The sequence below is a fragment of the Cololabis saira genome, chromosome 8 (assembly GCF_033807715.1).
Source record: "Cololabis saira isolate AMF1-May2022 chromosome 8, fColSai1.1, whole genome shotgun sequence".
NCBI classification, from domain to species: Eukaryota; Metazoa; Chordata; class Actinopteri; order Beloniformes; family Belonidae; genus Cololabis; species Cololabis saira.
The window spans coordinates 13,190,429-13,214,256 of NC_084594.1; the positions used below are offsets into that span (position 1 = coordinate 13,190,429).

At 40.0% G+C, this 23,828-nt stretch overlaps 1 protein-coding gene across 2 annotated transcripts in view; it reads left to right on the forward strand.

The window, feature by feature from the left end:
• Positions 1–23,828, forward strand: part of asic1b (acid-sensing (proton-gated) ion channel 1b) — a 263,134-nt gene that overhangs the window by 174,404 nt on the left and 64,902 nt on the right. The window contains exon 1 of one of the 2 annotated variants that reach the window (XM_061726795.1): positions 4,429–5,085. The exons of the other annotated variant lie outside the window; for it this stretch is intronic. Within the exon in view, the coding sequence (XP_061582779.1) occupies positions 4,429–5,085 (657 nt within the window). Of the gene's footprint in view, positions 1–4,428; positions 5,086–23,828 lie in introns of those variants that run through there. 2 annotated transcript variants of the gene reach the window in all.

The following is a 23,828-nucleotide window of genomic DNA, read 5'->3' on the forward strand; positions in this document are numbered from 1 at the left end:
GTGACATTTGGACCCAAAAGCAGATCCGGGCTCAGAAGAAGAACTTCTTTGGTGGACTTATTTACAAGAAAAAACAAGTAATTGCCTCAGGTTTAAAGGGATTTGTGTCCTAGCGTTGCGTGGCACAGCAAAGCACGTAAATAAGTAGCAATGTTTTACAGAGAACAATGAAACGGGTCCGCATTTAGCATTTTATGGCGCAGCGGTGTGTGTGGAGGCAGCAATGAGACGTTTATGGAGAGGCTGAATCATGTTTTGCAGCTGGAACATGACCCTCTCACACCCGATACTGCTTCTGTAATCAAGTTAGTCGAGGAGGGTTGGCGTGAGAGAGGTTGCCTAGGTTGGAGTTGTTACCATGACTACAATACAGTAGCGTGGGGGGGGGGGGGGTGGGAAGAGACGGGTTCCGATTTGAATCACTGACCTTTTAATGGTGAACAACGCGAGCCTGCACCCCCCCCGGCCACTCCGGCGGAGAAAGTTCCACAAAGACGTTAAGTGCTGCAGCTATTTAATTTGTGCAGGGTAATTTTATGGGAGTGACTTCCCTGGTTCGAAAGGTTAGACAGTTTACTGTTGATTTAAAAGCTCGCCAGCAATCTTTGGTGAGTTCCATGGAATCAATAGCTCTTTTATTGCTATTTAAATTTATAGCCCCCCACCCCCCGCCCTCTTCATCATCAGATCTGCTGTTATCCACTCCATCAAGTTTAGTTTCTCTCCTCTCTTATTATGAAAATCATTTTTGGGTGGTCAAAACCCAACAAGGAGCGTCTGATCCTCTTTGGCCTGCAGGTCATTTTTTTATATATAAGATTGGACAAGAAAAATAATAGAGACAACTTTCATCTTCATAGTTGAAATGATTAGTTATTCAAACTCTTTCCGAGCGTTTCCTTTCATTCTTTGCTGTGTACGTTTCAGCCTTGTGGGAAGGATGCAACATTAGGATGTGTTGCTGTTGCCCCCTAGTGGATGTCTGTAGCAGAGGAGGGATGATGGGTAAAGAATAAAATGTATTTGTCAGAGGTGCAAAGGTTTGAGTCAGGTTTGGGTTTTGATTTATCTCTAACACACAGATGCCTATATATATATATTTAAATAAGCAGATTTATTTTAACCCTTTGCATCAATCTACCTGCGCTCACAGTGTAATTACGGTATTTTGGCACAAAGGACATGGACAGAGTCAACTCATATTATGCAGAGGGTAAAACTGCTCAGCTGTGCACGGTTTACTTTTCTCCACAGGCAGTTTCCCCGCTCACCACACTGTGGCAAACCCCAAGATGTGCCCAAGATGAGTGAATATTCATGCAGCTGCACCTCTCTGGTGGCCCGGGGACTGCAGCTAAGGGACTTCTGCGACCTTTCTGTTAGGTCGGGATGGGTGCCAGAGGGCCGTCTGATCACTAATACATATTCAAGACTTGGAGCCGCCCGGCTGCCGAGCGAGCTCCAAGACGGAGCGCGATTAAGGCCGAGCAACAGCTGTTTTGTTTGCTCTGTGACGGACCGCCTTCACAGCTGCATCTCAACAAATATTGTCCGAGTCCGCCGCCTTTTCTCCCCACCTCAAGGCTGTTATGGTTTACAGACGTAACTAAATGCATTGGTCAGGCATAGGAATGGGCGATATTTTACCGTTCACGATATACCGTCCAAAAAATTCCTCACAATAAGAATTTGTCATCTCACGGTAAAAACGATAATTTCCCTTTGATAAAGTTTTTGTGTAAAAATGATTTATGGTTCTGCGTTAAATCCACAATGTACGGGAAGGAAGGAAGGAAGGAAGGAAGGAAGGAAGGAAGGAAGGAAGGAAGGAAGGAAGGAAGGAAGGAAGGAAGGAAGGAAGGAAGGAGAGAGCAGGAGGAAGGAAGGAAGGAAGGAAGGAAGGAAGGAAGGAAGGAAGGAAGGAAGGAAGGAAGGAAGGAAGGAGAGAGCAGGAGGAAGGAAGGAAGGAAGGAAGGAAGGAAGGAAGGAAGGAAGGAAGGAAGGAAGGAAGGAAGGAAGGAAGGAAGGAAGGAAGGAAGGAAGGAAGGAAGGAAGGAAGGAAGGGAGAAAAGAAGGAAGGAGAGAGCAGAAGGAAGGAAGGAAGGAAGGAAGGAAGGAAGGAAGGAAGGAAGGAAGGAAGGAAGGAAGGAAGGAAGGAAGGAAGGAAGGAAGGAAGGAAGGAAGGGAGAAAAGAAGGAAGGAGAGCAGGAGGAAAGAAGGAAGGAAGGAAGGAAGGAAGGAAGGAAGGAAAGAAGGAAGGAGAGAGCAGGAGGAAGGAAGGAAGGAAGGAAGGAAGGAAGGAAGGAAGGAAGGAAGGAAGGAAGGGAAGGAAGGAAGGAAGGAAGGAAGGAAGGAAGGAAGGAAGGAAGGAAGGAAGGAAGGAAGGAAGGAGAGAGCAGGAGGAAGGAAGGAAGGAAGGAAGGAAGGAAGGAAGGAAGGAAAGAAGGAAGGAGAGAGCAGGAGGAAGGAAGGAAGGAAGGAAGGAAGGAAGGAAGGAAGGAAGGAAGGAAGGAAGGAAGGAAGGAAGGAAGGAAGGAAGGAAGGAAGGAAGGAAGGAAGGAGAGCAGGAGGAAAGAAGGAAGGAAGGGGAGAAAAGAAGGAAGGAAGGGGAGGGAGGAGGGAGGGAGGAAGGAAGGAAGGAAGGAAGGAAGGAAGGAGAGAGCAGGAGGAAGGAAGGAAGGAAGGAAGGAAGGAAGGAAGGAAGGAAGGAAGGAAGGAAGGAAGGAAGGAAGGAAGGAAGGAAGGAAGGAAGAAAACAAGGAAAGGAGGAAGGAAGGGAGAAAAGAGGAAGGGAAGGAGAGAGCAGGATGAAAGAAGGTAGGAAGGAAGGAAGGAAAGAAAGAAAGAAAGAAAGAAGAAAGAAAGAAAGTAAGAAAGAAAGAAGAAAGAAGAAAGAAAGAGAAGAAAGAAAGAAAGAAAGAAGAAGTAAGAAAGAAAGAAAGAAAGAAAAAAGAAAGAAAGAAGAAGGAAAGAAGGATAAATTCCCGTTGATGACGATTTGTGTAACAAACATGGCGGATCTGAGAGCGAGATAGATTTATAGTTGAAAAGGTGGAGTTGAATTGGTATTTTTTAATCGTTATCGCGGATAAATGCCGGAAATTATGGTGATACATTTTTTAGTCCATACCGCCCATCCCTAGTCAGGCAACATGTTCTCTATTTGTGTTACAAGTTCAATGTGGCTGTTCCGTGCAGGTTATACTGTGCTGTCTTGTGCTGCAAACTCTCTAAATGCATCTACTGTTTCACTGTCTGGCACCATCATGTTTCTGAAAATAATCTCAGCCTGCTTAATGCAGCCGGATCAATACAAGTGGATCGGTCTTCCACGTTTCCTTTTCATATCGCAACCAACACCACCTCAGGGAATCTGCATTTATCTTCATATTTAATCATGACAGGATCCATTTAAGATGTTTCCCCCTTCACTTCTTGTACATATTTGCTTTCATGTAATCTGCTTTTCACGGAACTGCTCGCAGCTACGTTGAGGTTTTGTAATTTAAGGAAGATCTGTTTGTAAAATGAGCCATTAGACTCAAATACTAATGAGCAAATGGAAGTCCTGATTAAATTCCCTTTTCTTCATGCCGTTTGCGCTTTTATTGCTTTTTTCTTGATTAGGCGTTGCGCATGAACTCGATACCCTCTTATTCTGAATCTTTTACAAAGCAACGCAACAGTGGAGCTTCTTGGAAAACTCTGAAATGTTTTTGCATTGTTTTGACCCTTTCGTAGCAGTTCTTGAGCAGTTCCGATGTTTGACTCTTATCTGATTACACAACTATGTGGAAATGGTTTCTTTAGAGGAGAGGACTGCAGAGGACAGCCAGAACTGTTAAATCATCCCTTTTTCCTGTTCTGCATTGGCTTTTATATTCTGTGTCAGTGTTTTTTTTTTTTCTTTAGGTTTTTTTTCCTGTAAATGGTGAAACTCTGCCCCAGTGCAATGACCTGTGGCTGAGTCCTTTGGGAGTATTATGTGTCTTTTAGCCCTCACAGCCTCACCTTCTTTCCCTTTTCTCCTCCTTCTCCTCCCTCCTACTCCTTCTACTCTTCTTCTTCCTTTCAAAAATGCTCTAAGAAATGGATCTGCCCCCCAAGACACAAGGGCAAACGTAGAGAAGGCATGCCAGTCCATGTGGATGAGAGTGGGAAGAGTGCAGGGTCTGCATTTTTTAGCTTGTGCTCTTTTTAGATTATGTTTTGACTTTGTTTGGGACGTCATCTGTTTCAGTGGATGCACATTTTGACTCAGTCATCACTTCAAAGGGTCAGTCAAGCTTCGCTGTTGTCGTTTACCTGATTTCCAGAATCGGTAACCACATTTCAAAACGTTGAAATATCTCTGTTTTGTGATTTTGGGGACTTTTTTAGGACCAAACCTCTTTTTCCTGGTTTTAGTGTTAGTAACCTCTTGCCATCATGCCAGTGAGGATAATGTGCACCATCTCCTTTTCCACTGATGACGAGCCCAGCGGAGGATTTGATGACCACTACAAGCGTGTCCACAGGGGCTACGGTGACGGAGACTCGCGGGACTACCTGAACAGGTGCAGTCAGGGGGAGGATGACACCGACGAGGAGGACGATGTGGGCGAGGTGGACGACCTGGCCGCTTTCTTCGACGGCTGCTCGCTCCACGGAGCTAACCACGTGTTCGTAGAGAACAAGAAGTTCGGTATCCGCCAGGGTTTATGGGCGTTGGTCTTCAGCTTGGCCCTGGCCGCCTTCCTTTACCAAATAGCCGGCAGAATCATATACTACCTCCAATACGACCGCATCACCCTGCTGGACGAGAGGGAGGCCAGCAATATGACCTTCCCCGCCGTCACCATATGCAATTACAACTTTATCCGGAAGTCCCAGATGAGTTACAGCGACCTGATTTTCATGGGACCCTTACTGGGCTTCGAAGACGGCATGGCGCCGGGGTTTCCGCTGGCCCCGGAGCCGGACCGCCTGCAGGGCACACCCTTCAGCCTGGATGAGTTTTATAACCGCACCCGGCATCGCATGGAGGACATGCTGCTGGACTGTAAATTCAGGGCTTCAGAATGTGGCCCTGAGAACTTCAGAGAGGTAAATTACACCCAAACTCCATGGCCAGGAAAATATTTGATACAAGCGTTTGATCTTTTGGGGAAAGCAGCGCACTCTTCTGAGAAATATTCTGTTTGCATGTGGTAGAAGTCCTGACAGCTTTGATTGATGGGTTGTATTCAGTACTCGAGTTGTAAAAAAAAATCAGGGGGGATGGTGGATTTTATCATATGGGGACAAATAATTAGTGCTGATTACAAATAATATAATATATTACAAATAATAGCACTGACCAAAACACCTGCAGAAATACTGCAGGAATGACATAGCAGCAGTTTTCTGAACTTATCAATATGCGTTTACAGGATAAGTCAAATTTAGTTTCTAGATAAAATGTCTCATTTTAGTAAAAAAAATCTTATTACACTTAAAACAAGACTCATCACTGGAAAAAACTATTTTTATGCTTGTAATGAGAAGATAAATCTTGTCCCACTGGCAGATTTTGGCAAAATTTACTTGAAACAGGTGAAAATTGTCAAATAAGTTATTTTTCTGTTTTTATTTTTCTGGTGATGACTCTAAATGTTTAAATAGCAGTAAAACCACATTTATTGATGAAATTACATAAGGGATGGAAAGGGGGGATGGCAGTTGTACAGGGGGGATGATTTTGACCGTTTTTATTTCAGGGGGGATGCCATCCCCCCTCAACTCCAGTACTGGTTATATTACATGTGGGGATGTTAAATTGAGCAGAAGGCTGAGCTCCGTTTGGGTTAAATTGATAAAAGAAGCAGATCCAGTTAAAACTGAGCACCAAAAAAATACACAGCCGTGCTCACAGATGCTTTAATTCAGAATAACAATGTACAGATGGAGAAGAAAGCACTTGTTTATCACTACAAGGAAATCAAATTACAATCCCAAGTCATCGCCCTGAATGATAATGCTTTTCTCAGTTTCCCTGGAACTGCTTTCTGATAAATAAAAAGAATAAACAAACGAAGGGGCCGACAGGAGCAAAACTCCAGAACCAAAAGCGGCATATTTGACTTGTGGCTGTTGTTTCTGAGTTAAACAGCTGCCGAAGGAAATCTTTGTTACGCCAGAGGAAACATCAGAGTTGCCTCTCGAGCCTTGTATGTTTGCTCGTATTACCGCTGCCCTTTGTGTTCCCCCCATCGCGTCCGTCAGACGGCACACGAGGGGGAATGCCGAATTACCAAGCAGCGTTGACGAAATCCGGCTTTTGGAATCGTCGATTTGTTTGACCTTTTCGGGGTTTTATGAATAGGTATGTGCAGACTGCTAATGAACGTACAGCAGATACTCCAGCTGCAAATGTTTCCATTTGTAAATAACATGCTCACACTTTTGCCATTTCCAGTAACTTGATCCCCGACATAATGTCTGCGCTAATTAGGTTTGTTTTAACCTTTAACGTTTCGATTGGTAGCAGCATCTTGAGATTTTGGATGTATTCAACTTAAATTCACTTGTATCCATGTATCCACACAAGGTCAATGGTGGTCAGATGTCATTAAATGTCAGGATTTTGTATTTTTGGCTTCTGAAATATTAATGGGGAATAAAATATGATTGAAATATGACGACCTTTAAGGAAAGAACCAGCTGTGATGCACATGTTGCTCTATAAGTGTTCTGATTAGTTAATAAGAGCCAAATAATTCACAGATTGATTAATTTGGGGGGAAACATGAACATCAGCTGTGTGTCTACTAGGGTTGGGCGGTATGGACTAAAAAATGTATCACGATAATTTCCGGCATTTATCCTGATAACGATTAAAAAATACCAATTCAACTCCACCTTTTCAACTATAAATCTATCTCGCTCTCAGATCCGCCATGTTTGTTACACAAATCGTCATCAACGGGAATTTATCTTTCTTTCTTTCTTTCTTTCTTTCTTTCTTTCTTTCTTTCTTTCTTTCTTTCTTTCTTTCTTTCTTTCTTTCTTTCTTTCTTTCTTTCTTTCTTTCTTTCTTTCTTTCTTTCTTTCTTTCAGGCTCATTTCCTTCCTTCCTTCCTTCCCTTCCTCTTTTCTCCCTTCCTTCCTCCTTTCCTTGTTTTCTCCCTTCTCCCCTTTTCTTCCTTCCTTCCTTCTTTTTTCCCTTCCTTCCTTCTTTCCTCCTGCTCTCCTTCCTTCTTTTCTTCCTTCCTTCCTTCCTTCCTTCCTTCCTTCCTTCCTTCCTTCCTCCTGCTCTCTCCTTCCTTCTTTTCTTCCTCTTTCCTTCCTTCCTTCCTTCCTTCCTTCCTTCCTTCCTTCCTTCCTTCCTTCCTTCCTTCCTTCCTCCTGCTCTCTCCTTCCTTCTTTTCTTCCTCTTTCCTTCCTTCCTTCCTTCCTTCCTTCCTTCCTTCCTTCCTTCCTTCCTTCCTTCCTTCCTTCCTTCCTTCCTTCCTTCCTTCCCGTACGTTGTGGATTTAACGCAGAACCATAAATCATTTTTACACAAAAACTTTATCAAAGGGAATTTATCGTTTCTGCCGCGAGATGACAAATTCTTATCGTGAGGAATTTTTTGGACGGTATATCGTGAACGGTAAAATATCTCCCATTCCTAGTGTCTACTAATCTGTAATTGTGCTTTTCCATAAAATGTCACAAACAAATATGTTTGTGTATTTGTGTGTAAAGGGCAGATTAAAAGGCAGAGTGACATATCAGTTCAGGAGATGTGTTAGGAGGGGATTTCTTTTGCTGAAGATTTTATATAAACACTGAGAACAGCTCAGACGATTGAGGGGACTTGAGAAGAGCTGCATTCTGCCAACAAGAACTTACGCTCTAATAAGAGATAAAGGTAATTGAACATGACAATAATGGGTTGGTGAGCGCGGGGAAATAGAGAAGAAAGCAGTAAAAATGCCATATTACACCAGGGCGCAGCTTTAAGTGGACAGCTAGTGTGTGTGTGTGTAATCACGGCCAAATTGATCCTGCAGTGAAAGAAGAGCCTTGTGCTCTGCAATGAACATTTAAAAAAAAGAAAATCTTAAGGAGAAGAGTAATACTTCTGTTGCACAACCTATTTTTATCGGAATAGAACTATTTGGCGACGATGGGCATTTCAAGGTTTGCAAGTTTACTGTCATTATGAGAGAATGTAACCTGCGTGCTGAGAAAAACGGGCAATATAAGTGAATATTGGTACAAACAAGGGCTGGGCGATTTTGGACAAAAATAAAATCCCGATTTTTTTCTCTGAAAACCCGATTTTCGATTTCGATTTCTTTGGTAAAACTACAAAAGACAATGGAATAAATTGTTTCAAATATTTTATCTTTATTTTTAAAGAAAAATAGCAAACAAATTTCCCTATTGGGAATGAAGTGCAATTGAAAGATACTGTAAATCCTCCTTGAGTTTAGTAAAGTGACAACATTTACAATTTTCTTGACCAAACAAAGATGACTAGACGAGCTCTGTCTGTAATGCAGCCAGCTGCAAAAAAGGAAAATCCATTTTCCGATTTTCCTTTTTTTAACATCGATTGTGATTAATAAATCCGATTTAGATTTAAAATCGATTAATCGCACAGCCCTAGTACAAACATGGCAGAGCACTTTATGTGATCCAGCCAAAACTTTGGGAACTGTCTGGGTCAGACAAAGGAGGGGAAAAAAAACCTTTAAAAGAGTATGGCTTAGTTGTCTTTACCCTTGAGGTCAAGTAAAATAGAGAAAGCTATTATCCTCTGGTGATTGGCTTTTGTGTGCCGTTTTATTAACATGAGAAAAGGGCAGTGACAAGGCTTTAATCAGATTTTATAGCTGTGGCGTGGTTCAAACTTCATTTTACTTTCATTTAGTCTCTCTTTGAATTTAATGAACTGTTCATTTGATCACAATATCATCTTTCTCTCTGTTCAGTAGAGCCTGATTCCTTTTCAAACCAATATTCAAGTCAATAATATAAATAAGCAGGAAAGGTCATTCAGATTGTCTTACACGTGTTAATCAGAAAAAAGAATAGTCCGCTGGCTTCAATATAATTTAATGTGTGTCTTTTTTAAATGTATCTACAACTTACAATTACGATATATACTATGAAATGAAAAATATCAAACAAAATTCCTTTTGATCACACAAGTTTACTTTTATATTTGCACGTAAAAACACTTGACGCTCAGATCAGTCGGTTCTGTTTGCTGTTGTGCTGCATCATAGATCTAACTGACAAAAACCGATAAATAATAATTTCCCCGTCAGCTCTAATAGGACTAATTATAGTAAGTTCAACCGGAGCTCTTCTATCTATTGATTTTCCCTTAAGCTCATGTGCTTCTGTGCAGCAGTTATAAATCAGAATGCACTCGCGGTTTTCTTGCTCTGTGCAAAAAGCAGGATGCTTTTAGATTCTGTGTCGCCTCGACAGAGTTCAAGAGCAACGTTTTTAAACTAGTTTTATGGAAGAAAGTGTCCCCTGTAAGACGTCTGCGCTGCGCCCCTGCCAGGGGAAGGAGTAAAGTAATGAATTGAGATTAGTTTCAGGTTTAGATTAAGCATGCAGGATTTAATATGAGCTTTGAGTTATTCTGTCCACAATAAATGGATCTGGCCACCTCGATGGTTGGTCCAATTTGAAGTTTGGAAATCAGCCAGGACCAAAGTGGTTTGGATGTGGAGCTGAAGAGTGATTCTTGAAGTTTCTCTGAAGTCTAATTTCTTTTCAACTGCAGATTTATTTCGAAATGACTACCAGCACACTCAGGGTAGTGAGTGTATCTTGCAAATGACACCATAATAATTTATAAAACTCTCATATTTTATGAAAGTTAACACTTATTTTAAAAGACTCTGCTGGAGTCAAACGTGTGCCTCGCACCGAGTTACCGCCACAATATCAGACTTCAAGGCTCACTTCAAGGACAGTGGAGTCCTACTGGATTGTTTTTTTAACAAATGTATATATAATCCATGATATGCAAATAGCAAATCTGACATCAAGAATCAAGAATATCTTTATCGTCCCCAGGGGAGCAATTTGTTTTACAGCCAGCAGTAAGAAAACGATCACGACAGCAACAACAGACAAGAACAAAATCATAAGTAAAATAAACAACCTCATTTTGAGTTTTTAAGGAGGCTGAAAGCAACAGAAACAGACGAGTTATTAAACCGTGTGTTCCTGCACCTCTGTGCATTATATATGTGGCCTAAAGGAAACAGCATCAACTTTTATTTAACCTTTTTCAAAAATAAAGGCGACGGTTTGGATCAGCTCATTCTTTCTTGACTCTAACGGACGTAAGGGTCACTCAGATTGTTCAATATCACACCTGCCGCCTTGCTGCCTACTCTACTTCAACAAGACCTTAAAGCCGTTTCTAGTTTTTTTAAGCTGATTAATGTGTACTAGCAAACAAATTAAAAAGTTAAGCACAGATTCAAAAAAACAGGAATCAAACCTTCCCATTAAAGACATGTGAGTGACACAGCATGAACCCGCATTTGAAGTAAAATGAGTCCAACTAGGTGGCCTGACAGAATCCATGAGGGAAAGTTAAAGAAACAATTGGAGGAAGTTACGATACAGCCCAACAGTTCAAATTTACACCAATAAAAACAGTTTCTAACCCCAAATAAAACACATTAAAGCATGACTGCAAAAAATAAAATAAATAATCATCTCCCTCGATACTTGGACCAAAATTATTTATTATGTACATAAATGACGTCTGTAAAGTGTCAAACATTTTGAAATTAGTCATTTTTGGAGGTGATACTACTGTCTTCTGTTCAGATGATTGTTTACAGAGGCTGATGGAGAAAGTGACAGCTGAACTAGCCAAACTGAAAATGTGGTGTGATGTCAACAAATTATCTTTCAATTTAAATAAAACCAAATTTATGATTTTTGGAAACCGTAAAAAAACACATTTAACAACTCAGGTAGGTTTAAGAATAAAACGAGTTGATTTAGAAAGAGTATACAAGAACACCTTTTTGGGGATATTAATACCATAAATTCAGTTGGAAACCACAGGTAAGCCAAGTAAGATTAAAAACTTCCAGAAGTATCGGAGTATTGAGCGAAGTCAGACATTTTTTCAACTTTAGATCTATGAATACTCTATACTGCACGCTTATTCTACCTTACTTGACTTACTGTGTTGAAATCTGGGGTAATGCCTGCAAGACCACACTACAGACAGTTTGCACAATACAGAAAAGAGCAATACGAATTGTGAATAATGTTGTTTTTTTATGATCACACCAATTTATTATTCATCAAGTCAAAAGCACTCAAATTCATGGACCTGGTAGATCAGAAAACAGCTTTGCTTATGTTTAAAGCCAGAAAAAATCTACTTCCTCCCAACATACAAACCATGTTCAGAGAGAGAGAGGGGGGGTTATGCCCTCAGAGAACAATTCAACTGGAAACAACCGATCTGGAATACAGTTGCGAAAAGTAGGTGCATTTCTGTTTGTGGTGTGAGGTTATGGAATGCATTACCGGAAGAATTAAAATATAGAAAAAATGTGTTGAATTTTAAAAAAAGGTATAAAGACATGATGATAGATAAGTACAGACTTGTTCCCGGGTAATGGAATGATGTCATAAAGAAAGGAAACAAAAGGATTTGGTACATTGAGTATTATTTTGATAAACACTTAAGTAATCCTTTTTTTTAACATATGTGTGTACAGATACATGCATGTATGTAAGTGTAAGCATGTGTAGTGTACATATGTATGAGGATATATAATGTGCTTGTATGTATGTACATTAGGGCTGTTCGATTTTGCCCAAAAATAAAATATCGATTTTTTTTTCTCTCAAAATCCGATTTTCGATTACGATTACGATTATTTTGTGAATTGACAAAAGGCAAAGAAATTATTTCAAATATTCTGTTTTTTTATTGAAAATTTACCCCATTGGGCTTTAAGTGCAAACTTTGCTCTTATTAAACCAAAAATGAATGAATAAAGTGAAAAACTCTGTAAAATAAGTTGAAAAAAAGTTTTAAAAAATATAATAAAATATAAAGTTTTATCTCTGGAAAAAAAAAATCAGCAAATCAGCACTTGCAAACATACAGTAAGTTATATTTCCAATTAAATAAAACAAGACATTTTCTAATTAAACTAAACTGGGTCTTTGCATGCTAAATAATAATGCAACCCATGAAGGAGGTAGAGGTGTGTAATGTCAGTCATTACATTTGCTATTCACATTTGCAAGTTTTTTGCAAGGAACACGAGCCGGTCTACCGCATCTGGCTTGAGGGATGCCCGGTGGCACGTTACAACGCCCCCTCCTACACTAAAGAGCCTCTCCAATGGGGCACTTGTCGCAGGTATTGAGAGGTATTTCCATCAATCATTAATATGTGTGCAGACAAGGTTAAAAAAAAAAAAAAAAAAGTGAAAAATCGATTTTACAAGTTTCACGTTTTAACATCGTTCTAATTACATAATCGCGATTACGATTTAAAATCGATTAATCGAACAGCCCTAATGTACATGTATGGATATATGTGTAGGTACGTCATAAGCAGATAGGTATGCATGTATATGTGCATATGCTTTTTGTTGTTGTTAGCTATTATTCATTTGTGTTTATTTCATACAAGGAAAATGTCTCAAACATGTCAGACAAAAGACATTTTGAAATGTGGGGGGGGGCATTCACAGGCCGAGGCTTCAGCTCTGACCCTTTGGTCGTGACCTAAGTGTTCATGCTTGGTGTGACCAATACATTTTTTCATTCATTCAATAATAATGAAATTTCTGTTAAACGGTTCTGGAAAAGCAGATGTAATAAGAAAAGAAAAATATTGGCAAAGAAACAGAGACGAGCACAATGGCTCCACATTTCCATGGTCACAGCTGCAGAGCCAAATAAATCACTTAGCATGTATTTATTTCATTTTCCTTCTTTCCCCAACAGTAGTACTCTTTTTTTAGTAATTTGAAAACGGTAGTTTGTGTAACCCGGCTATTGCTTGTTTATGATAACTCCTAAACGTACTCCATACCGGGTGGACAGACCAGGAGAGGTTAAAGGATTTATTGCTTTCTGTCTCCCTCTGTCTCCAGGGTTTTCCATCCATTTGTCATCTCTTTTTGTCCACCATCTCACTCTCTCTGGTGTCTGTTAAACTGTGCACCTGTATGTATGTGTGTGTGTGTGCGTGTGTGCAGCAATAAGCTTTAGCTCAGGGCCGGGTCAATAGGGAAGCGCGGCTAGCGTTGGTTCAGGTTGCATCAGTTCTGACTCAGAGCTAAATGTGAGCCCCCCTCAGAGCGGTGATCCAAATCTCTGCTTCCTGTTCCAGCCCCAGCCCATTAGATGCAGCTTGACTTTCTCCCATGCTCAGCTTTGTCAACAAAATCAGCCACCGGTTCCAATTACGCCCTTCTCCTGTCTCCTCAAGAGCATCGGTCTGTATACCGCCAGCTCAGCCTTCACCAGACAGACGGATAAAAGAAGAAAAACGCTGGGCATCTTTTACAAAAAGATGGAAAATGAACTGCCAATGCTGCGGCCTTTCCATCTGGCTTTGTGTTCTGGCGCGGTATATCTTTTAAACGGACACTGAGAAGGGACTGTATCAATAAATGTTTATCAGAGTTTCTGTCAAGCACATTTCCCAGTGAATTAAATGTTAGTGAATCACCTTGAAAAAGCAGTTTAGCTTTATAGCTCTCTAAAGCTGAACATGGTACTGAATATGTATCTGTTCTTATCACTTGTTGTTCCAACAGCTCCTCTACATTTCAGCCAGTTATGCAAAGTGAAACTGACACGCCTTCAAAGGAAGCTATTTTTTTTTTATTGAATGCTCAAATCTACGACGGAGTAATTAGGGCCAAACGAAAAAACAAAAAAAAGGAAATTACGAGAATAAAGTCATAATGTAATGAGAATAAAGTCTTAAAATTATGAGAATAAAGTCATAATATTACGAGAATAAAGTTGTAATATTACGAGAATAAAGTAGTAATATATTATAAATATATAAATATAACTTCACAAGATGCTCAATATTCTTCATTTTAACACAGGGAGAAGACTGCTCTTCCTGTTAGAGTTCTCATAAATTACCACTTTATTTTCATAATATTATGACTTTATTCTCATAAAATTACCACTTTATTATCGGAATTTTACGACTTTATTCTCGGAATTTTACGACTTTATTCTCTGAATTTTACGACTTAATTCTCGTAATGTTACGACTTTATTCACGTAATTTTACGACTTTATTCTCGTAATATTGCGACTTTATTCTCATAATATTACGACTTTATTCTATTACGACTTTATTCTCACAACATTACGACTTTATTCTCGTAATTTTACGACTTTATTCTCATTATATTATGACTTTATTCTCGTAATTTCCAATTTTTTTTTGTCTTAGTTTGGCCCCGTAATACTCCGTCGTACAAATCCTTGTTATCGGAATTTTACGACTTTATTCTCTGAATTTACGACTTTATTCTCTGAATTTTACGACTTTATTCTCGTAATTTTACGACTTTATTCTCGTAATTTTACGACTTTATTCTCGTAATTTTATGACTTTATTCTCGTAATATTACGACTTTATTCTATTACGACTTTATTCTCACAACATTACGACTTTATTCTCGTAATTTTACGACTTTATTCTCATTATATTATGACTTTATTCTCATAATTTCCAATTTTTTTTTGTCTTAGTTTGGCCCTAATACTCCGTCGTACAAATCCTTGTCATTTTTATTAAACTATTTTTTCAGTCTCCCAGTTTACTACATACATGCATTCCTTGGAGTGAGATCCACTTGCTGTTTTATTCATTCTTTTCAAAGATCCATCAGGTGATGCTTGCAAAGCATTGCATAGGGATTGGTGAAATGTATTTGCGGTTGGCACAACAGTGGGCTCAGCAGCATCCATGTCTGCAGTGTGGACCAGTTCCTGATCCAGCTGCTTCTCCTTCCTGGCTACACTTAACTCTGCTGGAGCAAATTCAAGCAAAAATAAAGGATTTTACATTTCACGTTGGTGTGAAGAGTCTGACGAAGCTAAATAATAGGTTCTGTTAGGAGGTGATTACAGCATGCCCTGCAGAAATGCTTCACACCCTGCATAAAGTGATAGCCGAGGGACATTAAATATTCATAAAATCACTCAAATTCAGATGGATTTAAATTTCACTCATCTTCAGGAGCATAATTACAGGTTGGCACAGTTTAGTTAGGCAGGTATATAATAAGACAGATTGATAAATTTAAAATACTTTAAATTTGCATCCTTTCACTATAAATCACATCAAATCTAAGTAAGGATGTGTAGGTTTTTTCTTATTTGAAACAGTATGAAACAGTGATCACAAGCGATCACAAGGGGGCAGTATTGTACAGTACTTTTAGGACAAACTGGCTTTAACTGGCTTTCTGGCACTGAGATGTGGCATGATTCTTTTTTTTTTTTTCCTGTTTACAAGTAATCCTTCTGAATAAACTTAATCCCATCTTTAAAAAACTTGATTCCCACTAGAGTACAGCTCCAGAGCCACTGAGTTTCAATGACCACTGTCCAGTTTAAAGCTCCACGGAGCAGCAGGGCTGCTGCCAGTTGCATTTTTTGAAAGAACCATTTTCTTGAGGGATTAAACTCTATTTATGTGTTTTGGAGATTAAGAAAAATAAATAGTGCAAGTCAAACATGGGGCTTGGATTTGTTCGGTGTGAACAGCCTTGCAAAGACCCATCCCACATTCACTCTCTCTTTTTGCTCACACACTGCACAGTTCTTGTATGGGTGGGGACAATATGGCTAAAAAAATCTTAGACTTCGGTATTTTCAAATGCAATATGTGAACTGTGAATACTTAAACAATGTCACCTCATAACAACTGGGATCTTTGTATGAATAGTTTGGATATCCTCCTTGTAGGAATGGGCGATATTTTTACCGTTCACGATATACCGTCCAAAAAATTCCTCACGATAAGAATTTGTCATCTCGCGGTAAAAACGATAAATTCCCTTTGATAAAGTTTTGTGTAAAAATGATTTATGGTTCTGCGTTAAATCCACAACGTATGGGAAGGAAGGAAGGAAGGAAGGAAGGAAGGAAGGAAGGAAGGAAGGAAGGAAGGAAGGAAGGAAGGAAGGAAGGAAGGAAGGAAGGAAGGAAGGAAGGAAGGAAGGAAGGAAGGAAGGAAGGAAGGAAGGAAGGAAGGGAAGGAGGAAGGAAGGGAAGGAAGGAAGGGAGAAAAGAAGGAAGGAAGGAAGGAAGGAAGGAAGGAAGGAAGGGAGAAAAGAAGGAAGGAAGGGGAAAAAGGAAGGAAGGAAGGAAGGAAGGAAGGAAGGAAGGAAGGAAGGAAGGAAGGAAGGAAGGAAGGAAGGAAGGAAGGAAGGAAGGAAGGAAGGGAGGGAGAAAAGAAGGAAGGAAGGGAAAAAGGAAGGAAGGAAGGAAGGAAGGAAGGAAGGAAGGAAGGAAGGAAGGAAGGAAGGAAGGAAGGAAGGAAGGAAGGAAGGAAGGAAGGAAGGAAGGAAGGAAGGAAGGAAGGAAGGAAGGAAGGAAGGGAGAAAAGAAGGAAAGAAGGAAGGAAGGGAAAAAGAAGGAAGGAAGAAAAGGGGAGAAGGGAGAAAACAAGGAAAGGAGGAAGGAAGGGAGAAAAGAGGAAGGGAAGGAGGAGAAGCAGGAGGAAAGAAGGTAGTGAAGGAAGGAAGGAAGGAAATGAGCCTGAAAGAAAGAAAGAAAGAAAGAAGAGAAAGAAAGGAAAGAGAAAGAAAGAAGAAAGAAAGAAAGAAAGAAAAGAAAGAAAGAAAGAAAGAAAGAAAGAAAGAAAGAAAGAAAGAAAGAAAGAAAGAAAAGAAAGAAAGAAAAGAAAGAAAGAAAGAAAGAAAGAAAGAAAGAACAAACATGGCGGATCTGAGAGCGAGATAGATTTATAGTTGAAAAGGTGGAGTTGAATTGGTATTTTTTATCGTTATCGGGATAAATGCCGGAAATTATCGTGATACATTTTTTTAGTCCATACCGCCCATCCCTACCTCCTTGTAACTCAGTGGGTTTTCTGTGACGGACTCCCACGGTTCAAGGACATGCTTGTTTGGTTTATTAGTGACTGCGCTGGCAGGATTTGTGCAGAGTCTGACCCGTACCGTGATGGACGGGTGACCTGTCTGGGGGTTAACCTGACAACAGCTGGAACAGCCACACCGCTAACCCCAACAGGCCAAGAAGTCAGTTACTTTCTGTTTTACTTCTCTCCTTCTCGTCTCTTCTCTTCTCTCATAATCAGAAAAAATGCTAATGAATTCCTAATAAAGCTCTTCTTATTTACAGTACTGCAGTGTCTTTCATCAGACGGCACACTGAGTCAGAAAACAGCAGCAGAGACAAAGTTATTTATGGCTGCACGGTAAGCAGCAGTCGCTCATTTTAACAAATGCACAGTCATGTAATCAAATCGCTTGCTGACGTTGCCTGTGTATCAATTTTGGCTTTGGTTGCATGTGAAACGTGAGTGTGCGGATGCTCGCTCACACATGTACGGCTCCCAGTCAGCTGGAAACGGTTCGCCGGGCATGTGACGGCTCAAAAAAAAACTGAACTAATTAAAAATTCAGTGTACCACCCTGTTCTGACAGACTAGGGTCGAGCAGAAGAGACGCAGTGACACTCAGTTAATCAAAGTAATGGATCACTGTGCATCAATGCATTAATTTCAGTTAAATATATTTTCTATTAGAAAAAGGCGACAAATGGCAAAAGCAGCCCTGGCTGTACGAGTCCTATGGATTTCAAGATTAGCTCCTTTGATTTGGATGGATACATCATTGCAATTCTTCTATATTAGCCACCTCTTCATGACACAATTGCTAACTATTGATTAAAGTGACAGAAATGAATGGATCCATCTTTCGTTTTACTCCTAGACGAAGATAAACGGTGCCTAATGGTGTTTGAATGAGAAATACTGCAGTCTTGTCCCAGCAGTTATATATGAATAGGACATATGACAAGTGTCCCATAAAGGGGCCAGTAGGCACTTATGAGGAGCTTATTAGGATGATGAGAGGGCCTTAATGGTTTCCAACAGGACTGTTCCCTGTTCTTAATACCAGAGCTGACTTCAGTCGTTTGGCTCCAGATGACAGAACGGATGTCAGAGGAGTTGTAAAGAGAAAGGTTGTGTTCTTTTAAGAGCACTGGACTCATTCTGTCATTCTTTGCGTCCCAGTCTTGGCTGTGCTTTTAGTGTGGGCGTGTCCACGTCTCGTCCATGTGCCCTTGTATGCAAGGATATGGAGATAGGCTTGCAGAGGTCCGCCAGTCCATTTTGCCAATTAAGTATCTATGGGTGTGTGCTTGTGGCTGTGGAGGGAGAGGGGCTCTCTGTTGCTGTAACTATTGATTCCTTTTCAGAGGTGTCAAGTAACGAAGTACAAATACTTCCTTACCTTACTTAAGTAGAAAATCTATACTTCACTGGAGTAATTATTTTTCAGACGACTTTTTACTTCTACTCCTTACATTTTCACACAATTATCTGTACTTTTTACTCCTTACATTTTAAAAACAGCCTCGTTACTCTATTTCATTTCGGCCTTTAAAAAAAAAAACTATCCAGTTAAATTGCTCCATCCGGATAGAGTGAATTTGGTTGTGGTTGTGGCACAAATGTTCTTGTCCAGTTTTGTTCTTACATCCGTTCCCTCAGATTCCTGCAACTAAACTTGGATGTACATTCCAATAAAGGTTAGGATAAATGATAACATGCCTCTGAAAGTTTTGCACCATTACAATACTTATAGGCAACTAGTCATCATATCTTCTGCTCTCTGAAATACATGTCAATGCTCAATACATATATGGTTCTTTAATATATTTGCATTATACTAAGATACATTCATTTTCAATGGCTTTTGTCCTTAATGGCTTTTTTCCACCCTTACATTACTTTTACTTTTATACTTTAAGTAGTTTTGAAACCTGTACCTTTATAGTTTTACTCAAGTAAAAAACTTGAGATGATACTTCAACTTTCTACGGGAGTATTTTTAAACTCTAGTATCTATACTTCTACCTGAGTAATGAATGTGAATACTTTTGACACCTCTGCTTTTGAACACCAGTTTCAACTTGCTTTTCACCATTTGACTCTTGCCATGTGTTTACTCTTTTAAGGATTATATAGATGTATTTTGGAGAATGTTGAACTTGCAGTAATGCATTTCAGGCCACTAGAGTAGAGGAGCAGAACATGCCCTGACATATTATCATCAGTCCCACTAAATGCTACAACTATGCACCATGTCAGGGGAAAGCAGCCCTGCTCCTCGAGTGGCGCTGTCCTGCATGTTTTAGATGTTTCCTTGCATCAACACACCTCATTCAAATTAATGATCATCGTCAGCTTGTCTTCAAGGTCTGCACAAGTCTGTTAACGACACAGTCTTTTGGAAAGCTGCACTTGAGGACCAGGACTGCCCACCCCTGTACTCTGTCATTGATTTACAACTATGCAACCAAACATTATAGCAGAGGGATGTGGTTGTACTATACTATAAAAGGTTGATGCAGGTTTTTAAGACTGTCTTAATCAAATACTCTTGATTAAAACAGATAGTATAGGTCAGGGGTCGGCAACCCGCGGCTCTAGAGCCGCATGCGTCTCTTTAGCGCCGCCCTAGTGGGTCCCTGGAGCTTTTTCAAATATGTTTGACCTTTTTTTCCTTTTTTCTTCTTTTTCCTCTTTTCTCTTTTTTCTTTTTTCTTCTTTTTTCCTTTTTTTTCTTCCTTTTTACTTTCCTTTTTAATCTCGACATTTCAACTTTTTTCTCGACATTTGGACTTTTTTCTCGAAATTGTACTTCAACATTAATCTGCAACATTTCAACTTTTTTCTCGAAATTTTGACTTTTTTCTCAACATTTCGACTTTTTTCTGGAGATTGTACTTCAACATTAATCTTGACATTTCAACCTTTTTCTCGAAATTTTGACTTTTTTCTCAACATTTCGACTTTTTTCTCAACATTTTCGACTTTTTTCTCAACATTTTGACTTTTTTCTGGAGATTGTACTTCAACATTAATCTCGACATTTCAACCTTTTTCTCGACATTTCGACTTTTTTCTCGACACTTCGCCTTTCGCCATTTGCCTTCATTCTAAGGCTGATACAAGACTAATTTTTTTTAGACATATTTGACATATTTGTTTTTTGTGTGTTTGGTCCAATATGGCTCTTTCAACATTTTGGGTTGCCGACCCCTGGTATAGGTGGTATTAATAAATACTACCTGAATTGGTAACAGCATGTGAAGAATTGGCATCTGCAAGAAAGTTGGGAGGAGGGAGGGAGAGAGAAAGAATGAATAAATACATGACCTACTATGAGCGGATAACTCATCACATGGTGTATTTATGTTATGGAACTATAGTCTGCAGTATAGCAGGCTTATAACTGTAGCACAGCGCCTGAAAGATGGCTCAAGGTTCAAGACGTGGTTTCAGTTTTTATCTTTGCATCCAGGAATAGTGCGGTGTGTAAGCCTTGTTATATGAGAATGCAAGAACATATCTGCTCAGTCACTCCGTGAGACACTTTTGACAAAGGAAAATGGCAAAATGCCTTAAATGTAAAAATAGCTCCAGGCTGCAAACAGGCCACCCTGAGCTGATGTTGGCTGATGATCTTTTGATTGAGTGCTTGTTGTCTCATCGCCGTTCTGCTGGAGTCAATGTTTGCACCCGCAGAGCTGTCACTTTGGACTATATAAGAGTTGGGGGCAACTGCGTTATTCAGTACCGCGACTTTATAGCCACAGCTGATGCAAATCTGAACACCAGTAACAACTGCTTAAGTAACGCAGTGAGAGAATTACTGACACCAGCGGGGAGGTGTTCCCTGTTGACTCAACCCCTCTCCTGCAAGTTTTATATCAGGAATTAATGTCCTGCCAGCTCCGGGCCAGAAGTTACTGAAGGGTAAAGAAGCAAATAAATCGTTAGAGTAATTAACATGTGTCTGCTACCTCCTTTTCTTACATATTCAGCATTCACATACGCTCACTGAAGGTGTGAGCCATCACACTGATTTTAGTACACGTGCCGCAGCCTCAGAGAGAGTCTTCCGCCACAGACCAAAATGAAAGGAAGGATGCATTTAGGTTCAATCCAGCATGTAACTCTGGACAGTCTGATCCTCTCTGGCTGATCTGCCTGTCTGTGTTTGTAAGCGTGTAAGCACAGGTGAGGATGTCAGGTTGTCAGCCAGCTGGACAAAAAAATCGATCCTTCTTTGTTAGTCCAGATTGCACCTCATGTCTGACATCTCGTTGACATGAAGTGGCACCACGCGCTCTCATTCACTCCCAGACAGTAGTTTAGCAAGTTTACAAGTGTATGTGATGCAATTTCTGATCAATGACAATTAAAAGAGAGGTCCAGCTCAAGCTACTCTGTTGAACCGATGACATACAGTATGTCAACCACAGGGGGGAGCCCTTCTCTGAAACTTTCTCCGTAGCCTAACATGAATCTTTCCAGAAATGTTACGACACGCAGAAAATGTGCTTTGTATTTCCTTCTCCGTATATCCTGCTACTGTTTCTTTGTTGTTTTCAAGCCAGGTGTAAAGATACATTGCTGAAGTGTCAGTAAAAAAGGTGTTGCTCAGTCTTTTTCAGCTCCACCTCACAGAAGATGTGCTTTATTTGCTCTGTCGCAATGCCTGAGGGAAATTAAGGATTATTATTATTTGTGGATCCTATTGCTACTGTATATATTAGAGCCACTCTTTACAACAATACCACCTCTGACCACACGGTGGCAATCTGTGCTAATGACTGGAGGCAATCTGGCATGTCTTGCAATGCCTCTTTTTCCCACTAGAGGCGGCAATGCTTTGTGTCTTACACGAGCCAGACCCATGTATAACTTTTTTGTGATGTTATATACATACATACAGGCATATATGCATACATGCATGCGTGCATACGTACGTACGTACATACATGCATACTTGTATGTACATACATACATACATGCATGCATACATACATACGTATGTGCGTGCGTATTTGCGTACGTACGTAAGTACGTACATACGTACATACATACATGCATACTTGTATGTACATACATACATACATACATACATACATACATACATACATACATACATACATACATATATACATGTACACACACATACATACTGGCATACAGGGAGCTGCTTTGAAGGCAAGTTCTTTATTTGAGATCGGTCCCCAAAGCTAAAAAAAGAGCTCATATGATTTATGGATATATTTGCATTTCCACTTCATTTTCACTGTTGTCTTTGACTTTCAGGATTCAGCAGGGAGTAAATCTGTTTCTGTTTGTGTCTCCAATCACCATAGTTAATCTGAATCCGATTCAACCATGAAGCCAGCTGTTCAACCAAAAAGTACAAACTGGACAGTCTTTTAAAGGTCTTTCTCAAAGATTGATGTTAATTGAGTCACACGTTCCCCCGAAATGTTCAGTTAAGCAGCTCCTTTGTCTTTGTATAAGAACTTGGAAGCATATCAGTGTCAGGTTGCATGCTGGGATGGGATTGCCATCCTTTCAGGAATGCTCTCCTATTATCTGCGTCTACCACCCTTGTTGGTTGATTAGCTTTGTTTTGTTGCGCTAAATTGAAAAAAAGTGGTCAAATTTGGTGTAGAATGGGGGAGACGGAGAAGAAGAGAGAGAGGAAATGGACTCTACAGAGAGAAACAGCGTAGATCCGTACGCCGGACTGGATTAATGACCTCGATGCGCAATCTTCACTTAAAGTCCCTCTCGACTGCCAGTTCGGGCTTTGGACCGAATAGATGCATTTTTGTGAAATTTCAAAGATATAAATACAAGGAAAAGTGGAGCAGTTTTGAAGTGACTGTTTAAGATCTTCTGATTAATAAAACAGTGTTGTGATGAAATCTGGATTCTTGTAAAAACTGACCTCTTTTTCAGCCAATTTAATAAATTAAGCCATGCTTTGCACTTTCGAATACATTAAGCACTGCGTTCATTTTATGGAGTCATTGGGAGTGGATGTTATAATTCCGTATATTGTCATAAAGATTTTCTATGGCAGCACTTAGTAAAAAACCTTTCTCTTTTTCCCCAAAGTGGAATATCTTTATTTTGCTGTAATAAGAAATGACATGATTTCAGAGGCTGGTCTCAGACACGCTGCATTAAAATGAAGGTTAGTGTCAAACGTCTGTGCATGCAAAAGAAGGCCTCGGTGCTTGCAGGATCCTTAAAATATTGTGCATTGACAAACCCAATTACCCACATTTAATTGCAGTGTGACGTCAGCGTCACATCCTCCACCGGACCGATAAAGCTTGTTTGGCTGCCTTCTTGATATTTGCATGAAGGGAGCCTTCCAAATTACCCTCTGGCCACTTCAATGATGCATTCTTTAAATCATCATTACTGTGGGCTTTATGACAGCTCCATAATTTTGAGCAGGAGCGCAGGAAACTCACCTCCACATCTAATAAAACAAGTGGATGGATTTAGTTTTACAACAGGGATTCATTTGTAAATGTCAGACGGAAAAGGAAGCATTTATTTCACAAAGGGCTATTCATTCATTCCTCCCTCAGGGGCAAATAGGAGCTAGCGGGGGCCTCTGGGGACTGGGAGACTGTTTGCTATAGCTAGTGGCCATACTCTAAAAGTCATTCATCAGAACAATTTCCCTTCTCCCAAAGTCTCCCCATCCTAACCGTCATGACGCTGCCAAGATGAATTA